This window comes from Tinamus guttatus, unplaced genomic scaffold (genome assembly GCF_059628265.1).
Source record: "Tinamus guttatus ecotype Peru unplaced genomic scaffold, ASM5962826v1 Tinamus_guttatus_pri_ptg000650l, whole genome shotgun sequence".
Lineage (NCBI taxonomy): Eukaryota > Metazoa > Chordata > Aves > Tinamiformes > Tinamidae > Tinamus > Tinamus guttatus.
The window spans coordinates 747,394-761,536 of record NW_028289184.1 but is presented as its reverse complement, the minus strand read 5'-3'; the positions used below and the strand labels follow the sequence as shown (position 1 = coordinate 761,536).

Genomic DNA, 14,143 nt, shown 5'->3' with positions numbered 1-14,143 from the left:
CTCAAAATGAGTATGGGCAGCCACATGTCTTATAGGTCATATCCTTCTAGTAATCATGTTGAATATGGTAGATGCATTTATGGATAACAGAACACATAAAAAAAAATCCTGTATTTCTAGCTGCGGCCTTGAAATTCTGAGCATTAGCCAATACCTTATTGTTTATAATTAAGAAATAGAAGTTACTGTTGGAAAAAAAACTAATTATTATTCATATGTAGGGAGGATTCAATCCAAAGTCCCAAAAGATATTTCAGGATTTTATCCACATGAGTGGTTCTTACCACCATTTGACTTTTGCTTTTTAGCCTAGTGATGTACGGGAGATTCTGCTTTGAATCCTAGAAACTGTTGGATCTGTAACACGCTTTTTCTGCCTGTCCCCAATGGCTTTCAAAATTTTAAGTTTGTTTTGGGGATAATTAACCCATGAAGGTTCAACTCTGCATTTATGAGTAAAAAACCAAGCCTGCAGAAAGTTGCAGAGCCTTTTATCGGGTGGCAAAAATTCAGAATAATAGCCAGTAGCTGATAGGATAAATTAGAGCTCATCAGTTAAATGTCTTGCAAAACATTTGTACATTAAATGAAAATATTAAGGATTAAAGTCCTTGTCCTTGTTTGCGAAAACCTGTTTTATGGCAGTGGCTCGTGTATTACATCAGCTGGTTCCTGGCTGCACTCTGAGACTGTTCCTTGCAGAAATGCTGCTTTCTCCAGTGCATTTATTTATGTATTTAATGGGCGAATGTATCATCATCTCTTTTAGGCTATCCTTCTCAGCCAGGGGAGCAAAGACAACTCCAGCAGATGCCCCCTCAGCTCATGCCGCATGCACAGCAGCCGCAGCAGCAGGCGCAGCCGCCACCGCAACAGGCGCAGGCACCACCACAGACGCAGCAGCAGCAGCAGCAGATGATGATGATGCTCATGATGCAGCAGGACCCCAAGTCGGTCAGGCTGCCGGTGCCACAGGGAGTTCATCCACCCAGGGGGCCTCTGAATGTGGATGCCCCGCGAATGCCGATGCAGCAGGGCACTAACGTGTCAGTAATGGTTAACTTGCAAGGGCCTGGCTCGGTGCCTCCATCTCCTGATAAACAGAGGATTGCCTTGCCAGGCAATCCTTCTCTGGGAAATAACGCCAGAAAAATGGTTTATCAAGATAATGTGCAGAATCCTTCCAGCTCGCCCCTGGGGGAGGTCTCCTCAGTATCCTCCCTTCCAGAGGGAGGGGGAGCCGAAGGCCCTCCAGCATCAGGAGCCCAGAATAACTTGACATCGCATTTAGTAGTTTCACAAAACCAATTAATGATGACTGGACCCAAACCTGGACCATCCCCCCTTTCAAGTGCACAAGGTGCAAGTCCTCAGCAGCAGTCTAGTTCTCTGCCGGGCGCTCTTACCCACCATTTTCCAAATGTTGCCACCCCATCACAAACTTCAAGGCCTAAAACCCCAAACAGAGCAAGCCCAAGGCCCTACTATCCTCAGACTCCTAATAACCGTCCACCTAGCACAGAGCCTTCAGAAATAAGCTTGTCTCCAGAAAGACTCAATGCTTCTATAGCGGGTCTTTTTCCTCCCCAGATTAATATTCCCTTACCTCCCAGGCCTAATCTCAATCGAGGATTTGATCAGCAGGGTCTTAATCCAACTACTTTGAAGGCCATTGGGCAGGCCCCATCAAACCTCACAGTTAATAATCAGTCTAGCTTTGCTTCCCAACAAGCACACAAACTGGAAGGTGTGGTTCTTAATTCGGGAAAGCAAACCAACGCCGGAGGAACCAAGAGAGCAAGCCCAAGCAATAGCCGAAGGTCCAGTCCTGGCTCCAGCAGGAAAACTACACCAAGCCCTGGCAGGCAAAATTCCAAAGCAGCAAAGCTCACCCTGACAACTCAGCAGAATCCACCTCTCTTGCAGAACATGGAATTACAAAGAAATATGATGGTTGGCCCCTCTTCCTTGCCTGCACCTGTGACTACAAGTTTTCAAAATAACAGCGTGGTAAGTAATCAGAATCCTGCAATTCCTGTGCCTGTTATGCCGGGCGTTTCCGAGGACGGTAAAGAAAGCCTTCCTGGTCCTCAAGACAGCGAGTGTCAAACTGCAGCGGGGGCCTCAGCTAACAAGGAACCGCCCAATATTGAATTGAAAGGCATCCCCACCCCAGAAATAAAAATGTCGGTGCCAGAAGAACAGTTGAAAAAAGATGGACAATCCTTGGATGCTGGTAAGCTGCCTGCCTTGGAGGAAAGCAAACCCATGGTATCTCCAGCAATGAGAGAGGCCCCAACTTCTTTAAGTCAACTTCTTGATAATTCTGGAGCTCCTAACGTAACCATTAAGCCCCCTGGGCTGACGAGTCTTGAAATGGCACCACTGGTTCCTCCTGTGGAGGAGCTGAAGAAGATCGCGGTTATTCCTCCGCTGCAAGACCCCTCCTCGGGCAAAGAGCCTTCTAGTTCACTTAGTTTGCCTCCAAGCAATGAGTCCAGTTCAAATCCAGGGCACCAGGAACTGGGAGAACTAAACTCCAGTGTTACACAGACTGTTCCTCCAGTAGTGCAAAGGCCTGTCAGCTCTGCTTCAATTTCTGCTCCTTTACCGCCCAACCAAATAACAGTTTTTGTAACTTCAAACCCTATAACATCCTCTGCCAGTACATCAGCACCACTGCCATCCCACTTGCAGCCCGCGCTGGTATCGACGGTTGTCACGATGCCCAACGTCGGAACCAAAGTCATGGTTTCGGAGGGACAGTCATCAGCAGTTCAGTCTAATGCCCGGACACAGTTTATTACACCTGTTTTTATAAACTCCTCATCAATAATTCAGGTTATGAAAGGCTCTCAACCAAGCACAATTCCAGCAGCCCAAATGACTTCTAACTCTAGCCTAATGCCTCAGTCGGTGGCAGTTGTCGGTCCTTTGCATTTGCCGCAGAACATAAAGTTCTCATCTGGGCCTGCTCCTCCCAGCACATCCTCTAGCAGTCCTGTTTCTAACATCCCAACGAGCAGGCCGCTGGTTCTGAATCCAATGGTGCCTCCCGCCCAGCTGCCTTCTCCTGCTGCAACTCCCTCTAATGCCCCTGCACATCTTCCAGCTCCGCAGGGCAAAGACTTCAGCCCAGAGGAGGCCTCTTCTCAGAGCGCTGGGACAACTGAGCAGGGCTCTGTCACAGCAGCACAGTCTGGGTCTGGCGTTTCCCCTCTCCTCACAAGCAGCCCAGGATCCGGGAACAGACGAAGTCCCGTTTCATCAAGTAAAGGAAAGGGAAAAGTAGACAAGATTGGCCAACTCTTACTGACTAAAGCGTGCAAGAAAGTCACTGGCTCCCTTGAGAAAGGAGAAGAACAGTATGCTTTGGATGGGGAGGGAGAAGGCCAGGGACTAGAAATGCCAGGCCCAAGCAGCTTGGGAACGGAGCAAGCACCAGCAGAAGCAGACAATAAAACTGTGACCCCTCCAGCACCCAGTGTGACCAAGCAGAGCACTTCTGGGCCCGGCCCCGCGAGCGCCAGCGCTGCTGCCGTTCCTGCCGCGCTCTCTCCCAGCTTGGCCCCCAACACTCCTCCTGCAAACACGCTCTCGGCCGCAGCTGCTCCAGCAGCCCCAGAGACGGCGCCAGCAGCCGCAGGCGCCGGCGGCAGCAACCAGGGCAGCCCGCGCGCCGAGCAGGCCGCAGCGGGCTCGGCCGAGGAGAAAGCGGGCGCACAGCAGGAGCTGCTTCAAAGCACAGGTACGTCCCCTGCCACCCTGCTCCCGTGGAAGGAGGGAGATTGCTCGAACTTCTAATGTGTTTTGTTTTTTTTCCCATAAACAATATAGATACTTAAGACTAACGTCTACTTTTTGTTTGTTTTTGTTTCTAATATCTGAGTGATGTAAGGTCTTGAATTTCACTAAAATTCACGTTTTCATTTTTTTATCATGTTTTTCATGTGCTACTTAAACATGGGACATTTGATGTGAACATAAAATGCAATAGCTTAGGAGTGACTTCAAAGAACTGTTAAAAGTAAGGAGAAAAGCTAGATATATCAACAGTGACAAAAGTAATACTTAGGGCTTCTTCTAAGCTGACAAGTGTGTGTTTTTTTTTTTTTTTTTTCTGCTTCAGTCTTGCCAGTGAGTGCTTTCTTGTTGTTTTTATTTTTAACTTATTTCAGTATATTGACTTCATTAAGATATTGTGGGTTAGTCATGCCACCAGGTTCCATCTTCCCATAATGTTAACCCTCTAAGGAATTGGCCAAAGTATTGCTAGCGTGCAGCAAAAGAGGAAGACAAAAACCCTTAGGTCTAGGGAAAAAATAAAATGCTCATTTCAGAGAAACACCTAAAAATGCAACTCTGAGTATGTTCCATCTCATTGCATAAAATAACTTTGTATCTGACATTTTTTCTCCTTTATTGTTTTAATTGAAAAATCCGAACAGACTTTGTTTGTGACATCTCTGCCACTTCTTTATGCTGTTGGTAATCTCCTGAAAATGGTGTGGGAATAAGCCATGAGCGCTGAAGTAAACTGCCTGAATATCCCTTGTGCTTAATATCATGAGTTTACATGTGCAAGTTTAAAGTCACTGCCCACAGGTGTCCGTGGCGCTGAGAACTTTAGCTTGAATATGATTTTAGATGTATATCGTAGCAGTATGCCACTAGAAAATGACAATATTTACGTGAGCTTCACGGAAGGAATTGTGTTTTGTGGGAAGGAAAAGCTGTTGGCAGACGCAACCTGACATCAGGCTGCAAGGCCTTAACAGCAAAGAGTTTGCAAGAGCTCTTGCTGCTCATGGCTTAATGTGTAAGAAGCAGCTGGAAAACAGGACCGAGGCGCCTTACAAGGTGGGTTTGGTCAACGTGCACCAACAGGGCAGTCGAGTAACCCAGGTGCACTGAGGTGCCTGGCCTCAGCATCGAGAGGATGGAGTCGCTTGTTCTCAGGTCTGCAGCCAGCTTTTGTTTCATACTGCAAAATTCTGGCTGCGAATTAACAGTTTGTCCTTCCTGTTTGGATTCTGAGTTACAATCAGCTCATGAAGACAGAAAGTAAGTGCTAGAAACGTCGCCAACGGCTTTGCAAGTGGATGTTCTTTGTCTAAACAAGAACGTCTCCTCGGTGCTCGTATTCTTCCTGAGTTCATGACCACGTGTAAAGTAAGATTGTCTGACAAGAACTGTTTTTTCCAACTTATTTTTACCTTGGCAACCTGAGAAATGTTAAGTCATGGCATCTTATTGTCAAAGGACTTTGTGGAAGCTTCTAGACCATATTTTGCAGTCCTGCAATTTAATTGAAAGGTTAAGGGTATTGATCCATTAACAAAGATGCTGTTTTCTCTCAAAGCTTCTGTTGAAATGAGCATTAAGTTACCTAGTCCTGAATTTCTAGGCCTTTAATTGCTAGGCTTAATGATAAGCTTTTGCCTTTAGAAATCTGTTTTATGGTATTTAATTTCATCCCTCATTCTTGATTGGGAAAACATGCTTGGGGTGGAGATGCAAAAGATTTTGTAGATAATGTACTTGGAGAGGTGTGGGGAGGGAGAGTAGAGGGTGCGTTAAAAATATAAGTGTAAAAACATAGGGGTAAGATGCACCGTTTTGTAAAAATAGTCCAGTCAGTCAACAAAACCTTCTTGTGATTCCCTTTGCAAATAATGCTTTTTCCTCCACTTTTGTTCTAGCCTCCTCTCAACATTTAGCCCAGAAAAAAAGTTCAGTTACAACATCAGAAAGTACTGTTCAAAGAACAGGTAAATTACACTTTGGAAAAGGAGAACTTAGGTGAACTAATCTCATTGTGTTTGTAGCTGCTATTGCATTGCTTAACGATCGTTAAATGTGTTTAATGATCACTAAAATGCTTGGTAGTTTGTGGCTTGTTTTTTTCTCTCTTTTTGTGGGGATGATGTTTTTGGTGTTATGTACAGTGTGTGTTAAAGTTTCATAAACCTGGTTGGAGATTCAGTACAGAATAATGTAAAAGAAAAAGTTACCAAGTTGGTTTTTAAATATTTGTTCATAAGCTTGAAAATTGGCCCCCTTTTTTGATATTCTGTGTTTGAGTTTTGAGGTTTGATTTGCAGCAAGTCGGATATTCTTCTGTTGTTCAAATTTTGGTAGGAAGAAAAAAAAATTGCTTTATGTTTCTCAGTCTTTTTGTTGCTGCAAATGAAGCCTGTTTCTTCCAGTTAGCGACACACATACTTGCACTAAAGCACCTGATATTCCTTGAATAGAAATCTAAGGGATTGGCCTTAAGAGGACTGGTCTCTAAGGGGACTTTTTACTCTTTTTACAACTTTGTTCCAGGCACACATTATAGAAAAAAAAGGGCTTTATCTTAAAGTGTTTTTTGCATTGCTGTCCAAAGGTCACAAGATATTAAATAAATTAGTTGGCTTACAGGACAGGAATCTTTATAAGGCAACAGGAAATGTATATGATGTATATCCTGATAATCCCTAGCTCAGGAGCAGTCCGTCAGAGGGGACATTGTGTTGAGATGTAGGTGCTCCATCTCACAAAGGATATGGTGGGAGTTGAAGGACTGATTTCAGAAACAAGAAGTTGTCAGTCCTCTGTGATAGAAAAGAAAGTTGTTTACTGTGACACCGATTCAAAAAGAAACCTGATGTGTACATAAATAAATGAGAGGTGGGAGGGAGCACCAGAGAGGGGAAGGAGGTGGATCCCGGAGCACTTTCCACTTACCCTCCTGGGAAATGGCTCCATTCAGCCCCAGCGCAACTGGGCTTCAAGCAGGCGCCCTCATCTCCCCGCTCCATTCGGGGTTCCTGAGCACGTGGTGCCCTGGGAGACCGTTGGGCTAAATGTCCAGGCAAAATTGTACATAAACTGTATACCCAGACCAGGATTTTTAAGATTTAAAACTAATAAAACCTGAAATTTTGTAAGGAATGAACTAAGTTTAGTGGTTAAGGGAGTGGACAGAGCCCTTATCAGCAAGTTCCTCTCTAGTTTTCTTCTGCAGGGTCTTTTTTTTTTTTTTTTTTTTTTTTCTTCAACCCTTTTCTGTCTGAGCTGGTGCAGACCAAAACTGAGAGGACCCGAAGCTGAAAGCAGCAGCTCCCTTGATAACTTTGGCTGCTTTGCTCTGCAAATAGCACTAGATGAGGAGCTCATTCTTCAGACCTAATGTATAGCAGGAATTGTATGAGATAGTCATGCCTTGTCAGTGCATATGTACTTCCACAGCAGACTTACAAATTATCTTTTTCTCTTGTAGAACTTGAAACAAATGCTGCAGTAGTTGCTGGTCAAAGGTAAGGAGATTGTAAAAATTCAGAATAGATGTAATTTTCGTGGGAGGAAGTCCTTTTCACTTTATTCCATTTGCACAACTTGCGAAAGACCCTTTTGCTCTTCCTTTTTGTTTTCTTTCTTTCCTGCCAAGGAGTTGGGTTGCTTGACTGTTTCAGAATATTGCTGAAATGCAGAATTTAAGGTAACTTTTTTCTTAATCTGTCGTCTTGCTTTGGGCAGTATTTCCTCGTATCCCTTTAGGCCCAAACATTGCACATTCTGGAAGAGTCTTGATGGTTCCAGCATTTGGCATTTTCTGAAATCCCAAACCAAAAATAAAAACCTCAAATCCTGCAGACCAGCTGTCTTGTGAATTTTTGCTTTCTGGAACTAGGTCTTTCTAAAGACTGTTCTTCTGACAGCGTTACCTGCCTTGCTCCATGTTTTCTCCAGGCTTCCTCCTTGTTTACTCTTTTCTAAAACTTAATTGGAAAGCCTTCCAGAAACTTTGTCTTGTCCTGATGAAGACAGGCAATAATTTAAAGAACAAATATCGAATGGTTATGTCCTGTCCAGAAGAAAATAATTTTCCAAATCTATTTCTGTTGTATCCTAAAAACACTTGAGCTCTTAAACTTTAGGCAGCTGTAACACCTATTTAAGATCTCTGACAGTGGTGCTAGCACAGCTGGCCCTGTTTTGATGGGGCCTAATCAGAGGGAATAATTCCCTCAGCCAGGACAAATAATGGAATTCACTCCATCAGTTCGTTGGGAACTAAGGTAGTTTCTTTTTTTTTTTCTTTTTTTTTTTTAAGGGAAGTAAGCAGTTTACTCTTAGATTGGGAATGACTCTGAATTGACTACTTAAAATTATTTAGCTTCAAATGGGCCGGGTTCTTCCAGTAGTTGCTTCTGTTTGGTAGTGACATGAACACTTCCCCTTTGTTAATGTTATCAGAGATAAGATGAACTTTCCCATTACTATTTTTTTTTTTTTAAGAGGAACGGTAGATTTTTCTTGCTTTCTAAAAAGCTTAAGGCGAGCCACTTGGCAAATGGGAAAATTTTCCAAATTGTTACCTTGCATATCATTTTGCAAACTCATTGAACACATCAAATTATCCCAGGTGCCTTCAGTTTTGATTTTTTTCTGGGCTGATACCTTTCGGGTCACCACTGGAAAAGAAGGAAAATTTTCAGGCAAATTACTAATCTAGTGCAGTCTGATAATTAAGAAATACTCAGCAGGCGCTTTGAGCTTCCAGAGTTAAATGTATATGCAGTACAACTTGGAACCCTTAGAGGAACCCTGCAATGTGCAAAGTACTGCTTTTATTTAGGCCAACTTGAATTCCCTCCAAAAGGAGTTGCGTTGGTTCCTATGAAACGATCCAAATTTATGGATTAATCATTTAGCTTCTTTAAAAAGTACCTTTTTAACTGAACTTCACGTGATGGTATTTCTTTTCGTACATAGCTCTCCTCTGGAATAGGTAGCTGTGGTTTCCGTTTTTCAGGTTATTTAGCAGAAAACAGCTTGGGACTTGTTTGAGGGATTCAGTTTACAGAGTGCCTGTAATACTGACTAGGGGGGAGATTTAGGTATTAGGTATTTAGGATTTAGGTATTGATTTTGTGCCTCAGACTATCAGAGTGCTTCTAGATATTCATTTCCTCTGTGGTTCCCTGCTTACACTTCCTTTTTTTATACTTGCTTTCCTTACACAGGCCAGCTGTTTTATTTCAGAGAGCTGTTAGTTAAACCTACAAGCATTTGTAGTGGTTTCTTTCCTCTTAAGGTAGGACTTCTTCTGAACAAAATGATCCTGTAATAGAACCTCTGTAGTTGACAGGTCTGTTTTGGTGTTTTCCATCAGTTCTCTGGTTAAGACCGTCTTCCTTGAATCTTGCAGGTGGCACGGGCAGGGCATGCAGTGAGTTTTCTTTCTCCTTTTCATTTGGTTCATCAGTTATCTTTGAATTAGCTTAATCTTCAGACACGGTTTATCATGAGAATTTATCTGGTGTTAATGCATTAGGGAGAAGAGCCCTCAGTCTCAGAGTGATTTTACAAAACTGATAGTAATAAAACAAAGGAGGAACTCATGATAAATGTAGCACTTCCTATATTGTCTCAATGATGAGAAGTGTGGAGTTCTACACTACCTAAAATTGATTTTATGATAGAAGTATACTTTAAAGACCATTTTAAATCGACCTTAAGCTTTTTAATATGCAAAGAAGTCACTTAGGTCAGTGAAGGGAGTCTTTCCAGTGGAAGCAGGGATGGCATGCTCACCTGCAAGTTCCTAATTCTTCCTTATGTTCATCTGCAAATTCAACTCTGCATTCCCATATCATAGCAGTTTCTAATGTAACTTATTTGCTTTTCCTAGACTTCAGTAATGGTGGCACCTGTGGAAAACAGAGCTGACAATTTATAATGCATCTAATTTCTTGGTCTTCTAATGTTGAAAATGTTCTCTTTGAGGACTTCTCAATTCTGTATCCTCTGATAATTTTAATAGAAATGGACTATACTCTGGCTTACTCAGGTCATTCTTCATCTGATAAAACTTGCAGTATCTCTAGCGTTTCATATCTTCAGTGCTAATAGTCTGGAACTGGTACCTGTGTCAGTCCATCCTTCAGCTTGTCTGATTGCATAGGAAAACCTACTACTTCTTACACTTCATCAGAAATGTTTTGTCCCACTTTATTAGTAATGAGACAAAAGAGAATTGTGAAAAGTCTAAAACTCCAAGTAGAAGAAATTCAAGGACAGAGGATTCTGCGGCTTCGCAAGAAACTGCAGAGAACGGACAGCGCAAGAGGTCCTCCCGACCAGCATCAGCATCCAGCACTGCAAAAGGTAAAATGCACAGCCCTGCTTCCTGCGGAGAGGGCAGGGAGTGAAGCTTCCCAAATAGCAGCCCTTTCCACACCTGGGGCCTAGCCATGGTTTACAGCTTGTAAATACCGTGTGCTTTTAACTCTAATTTCAACGAGTTAGACACAGGTTGGTGTTAAAACATCCTCCTTAATCTGTTATTGGCAGTGAATTTTGTTGTACGCATTCTCCACTGTTCAATTCACGGGATTTTTTGGAGCACTAATCGACGTAGCATTTGCAAATCTTGCCTAGCTGAGGTAGAATCTCTTGGCAGAAACGTGTGGATGTTAAAAGGCCTGTCCTGAAGCCAACAGGGATACTTTTTTTTTTTTTTTTTTTTTTTTTCCTGGAGTGGGAAGACACGAGCCCAGTGGTTGAGTCTTCCCTGGCACACGGCAAAGGCGGCGCTGCCGTCGCAGCGCGCCGCGTTAATGCACAGCTCCTTGGCCGTTCCTTCCAAGAACACGCAGTTCTCGGTCCCAACTACGAGCCCGGGGCATTAGCAGTTGCTGATGTGCCTTACTTCTCTGTGGGTTACAACCCTCAGCAAAGGCTGGCAAATGCAGCTGTTCTGCAGCTCTGAAGCCGCGTCGGCTCCCTGGGTTTGAGGGTCAGCAAAGTTCTGATGGACAAAAACTCTGTGAGAGGGTAGAGAGACTGCCAAGAGGAACTATTTGACCAATATTTTAAAGACATCATGCAGAGCAAAGAGGTATTAATATTAAATTATTCTAAAAAGTCGAGTTGAATTCAGCAACCATTTTCAATACTAAAGTTTGGTGGTAAGAATATTTGCATTTGAAGAGTTTCAGAGAAGACTTCAGAGATACCTAATTGTGTAACGACCCTTAAAGATTACCCAAAGGGACTGATGTGTTCTGCAGTTTAGTGGCTACTGAATTTAATTAAATTTGCTCCTTGTGGCAGGATTGTACAAAATAATCTAAGGCTGTGTTGTAAAAAATAATTTATCTTTCATGGTTGTGAAGAAAGCTTTGAAAATGTGAACAGATGTAAAGGTGGTTCCATAAGAGCATCTCAAGTTTGAGGCAACCTGGAGCAATGGGTCTGAAAAGTGTGACTAGCCCCATGTGTTGTAATGAGTAAACCTAAAGATGACAACCAGTGGCATGTCCAAACGTGAAAATGTGGGAACATTAAAGTACGCTAAATAATATCAGAATTAATTTAGATTTTTTTGTACTGACTGTATCGTTCATTTACCTCTGTGAGTAAAACCAGTGATTTTAAAGACATGTGTCTGAAACTGCCACAGTATCCAAGGGTCTTGCTTGAACCCACAGGTCCAGCCAGCAGCTAGTACCCTGGGCTTTGAGTTTTTTTCTCTCCCTGTAGACAACTGTCTACTTCCAAGCCATGGACAGAGTGAGCAAAACAAGGCTCCATAGTGCAAGAGCTGATGGGTTCCGTAGCTGAGGGTGTGGAAGCGGTTTGCTGCTTGTGCCTATTCTACATTTATTGCTCATGCAAGCCTAAGAAAGCTTGTGTGTGTGATGACTATGGTGGCATACGCAGGTGCATTATCTGTGTCCCTGGAAAATCATTGTCGATGTTTGAGGATGCAGGGCTGGAAGCAAACACTGTTTGGAACACAGGCCGGCCAGGTCAGGAGCAGCAGCGGCGCTTCCGCAGAGCGGGAGCATCGTGGTCTGATCAGCGTGCCCACGGATGGCCCTTCCCGCCGCTCCAGAAGGAGCGGAGGGAGGATTGGGATAGGGCTGACGTGGAAGGCAGCCCTGGCGGCGCCAGGAGCGCTGCCGTGTGCCGGGCTGGGGTGGAAGCAGGGCCGAGGGTGGCGGTCCCCAAGGTCGTGGTGGCTCCGTCCATGCTGACGCCTGCCCGCCTCGAGCAGAGACGTCGCAGCAGCCGGTACCGCTGCAGCCAACGCTGCTGGCGACCAAAGCGCTGGAAAGCAGCATTCCTGCCTGGAAGGGGGCCTCCTCGGACCATTCAGTCCTCTCTTATTTCTGAAAACTGGTGCTCTATTGGCATTTTCACTCCTTTAAGTACCTTTTCAGCAAGGGCTGTTCCAGCATTTACTGTAGCTTTGGACTGGTTAAATTTTGAAGTGTTTTTAATATAACATTTAATAGGCATTGAGCTGTACCGTTGCTTCCCTAGTTTTAAAAGTGTGACTGCAAAATGCTTCCCTTTTTTCGATTCTGAAACACACAGAGCTCTAATAGCTTTCAGCAGATACTGTGAAGAGCCAAGGATGCATTGCCAGTGCTTAAAACCATGCTTTTTAAAAAACCTAAACACACAAATACGCTCGGTCCTGGCTCGATTCTCCTTCTGTTTGTTCTAAGATGGCAGCTTAGTGCCCTGGTAAGTGCCCTGCAAATGTCTCCTGCTCTCCTGCAGCTTCTGTAAGGGCTCTTGGTGGTTCTGCTCAAGTGCTAGGATATGCTGGATCTCCCTGCACACGCTGTTTTTCTGGGAATCCTGATGGCCGCTGCAGAGACCTGCTTTCCAAACGACCTGGCTTTGTGAGGACTCGGATGAACAGACCCTTAGCCTGTGCGGCAGACTCCAAAATGTCTTTCTGAGGTTTCCTACAACATCCTCTCCGAGGGCTGGGCTTGGATCCCTTTTATGTAGTTTGTTTCCAAAGCTGTTCCTCATGTTTCATGGAGGCTTCTTTTTGTGTTACAGCTGAGCAAGTTATGGAATGGGGGAAAGTAAAGATAAAGTATGGGTAAAAAAAAAAAAAAAAATCTGATTTTTGTTTCTGAGGCTTTGATGGTAGGATTCCAGCATCCTCGTAACACTGAAGTTCTGCCTCTGTGTTTGGAAGAGAAGTTGATGGGAGTTTGGTTGTGCTGCTGCTGAGGGTTGCAGTCAGGACGAAGGGTCCGTCTGTGCCCAGCGGTGCCAGGGCCGGCCCTGCTCCGGCGCCGCCGGCCCGAGGGCTTCGCCAGGTTTAGGGAGCTGCAGGGGCCGTGACGGCTGTACCAACGGGGCATCCATGCTTTTTCTCTTCTCTTGATTTCAGAAACGAGTGCCAGTGCAATGCAGTCAAAAAGAAGAAAATCCAAGTAAATTACTGCATGGAAACATGAAACTTGTAAATGAGTGTGAATTTACCGATAGCAATTTTGAGCTGTGATTTTTCGTTTTTTAAATAAAATTCTGTACAGTAAGTCATTTTAATATTGTACTGTTCCCAATAAATGATTTTTTTCTATAAAAAAAAGAAAAACAAAAAAAAAACACAAATAGATCTTAAAAACCAGGTTCCTGTAAAAACCCTCTGGATTTACAAAGTGAAGTCCAGTGTTAGCACATTAGGTTAATGTGTTTTTAAAGGGAGGGGAGGGGAGGGGAAGGCAATTGTAAATTTATTTGTTTCCACTTTTCATAAACAAATTAGAATACAGGGTTGTCATTTTTAGGTATTAACATAATGTATTGTGCTGTTGTTTAAGTACTGTATGTGAATAGCAGTAAGAGGGTTATAAACAAACTGAGTCTTGTTTGGAAATGTAAATAATTTTATTATATAGTAGATCTGATGTATTTGTTGTAGAAATGGACCAGTGGAAAAAAAAATAAATTTAAGGGTTTGTATAATGTGGAATCCCTAATGCTCTAAATAAATGTTATTGTCCTATAATTTGGATTGTGTTATTATTATTATTAGCAGCAACAGCAGCATTGTTCCAAAGGGGAGGATCGGATGGATTATTTAGAGCTCCAGGCCTCCATGCTCCTTCTGTGGAGCTTTAGCCGGGAATTGGTTTAAGCACCAATGAATTGGCTGTCGCGGCTGTTCTCGCTAAGCAAGGCCGATGCTCCGAGGCCGCCGTGGGGACGCGGACATGTCGAGGCGCCCGCGATGCAGCTCTCCCTGCCACAAAGCAGGAAAATGCCCCTGGGCGTGGGAAGCTGCTCTCGGGGAACCTGGCAGGAGAAGGGCTGTGTCTGGGCGCAGAGAGCGGCT

The 14,143-nt window shown here is 43.8% G+C and overlaps 1 protein-coding gene across 1 annotated transcript in view; it reads left to right on the top strand.

The window, feature by feature from the left end:
- Positions 1-13,816, top strand: part of NCOA6 (nuclear receptor coactivator 6) — a 30,780-nt gene extending 16,964 nt beyond the window's left edge. The window contains exons 10-14 of the mRNA XM_088536039.1: positions 770-3,748; positions 5,703-5,771; positions 7,268-7,304; positions 10,010-10,158; positions 13,196-13,816. Coding sequence (XP_088392165.1) covers positions 770-3,748; positions 5,703-5,771; positions 7,268-7,304; positions 10,010-10,158; positions 13,196-13,242 — 3,281 coding nt within the window. The 3' untranslated portion in view covers positions 13,243-13,816. The remainder of the gene's footprint in view (positions 1-769; positions 3,749-5,702; positions 5,772-7,267; positions 7,305-10,009; positions 10,159-13,195) is intronic.
- Positions 13,817-14,143: the final 327 nt, after the last annotated feature.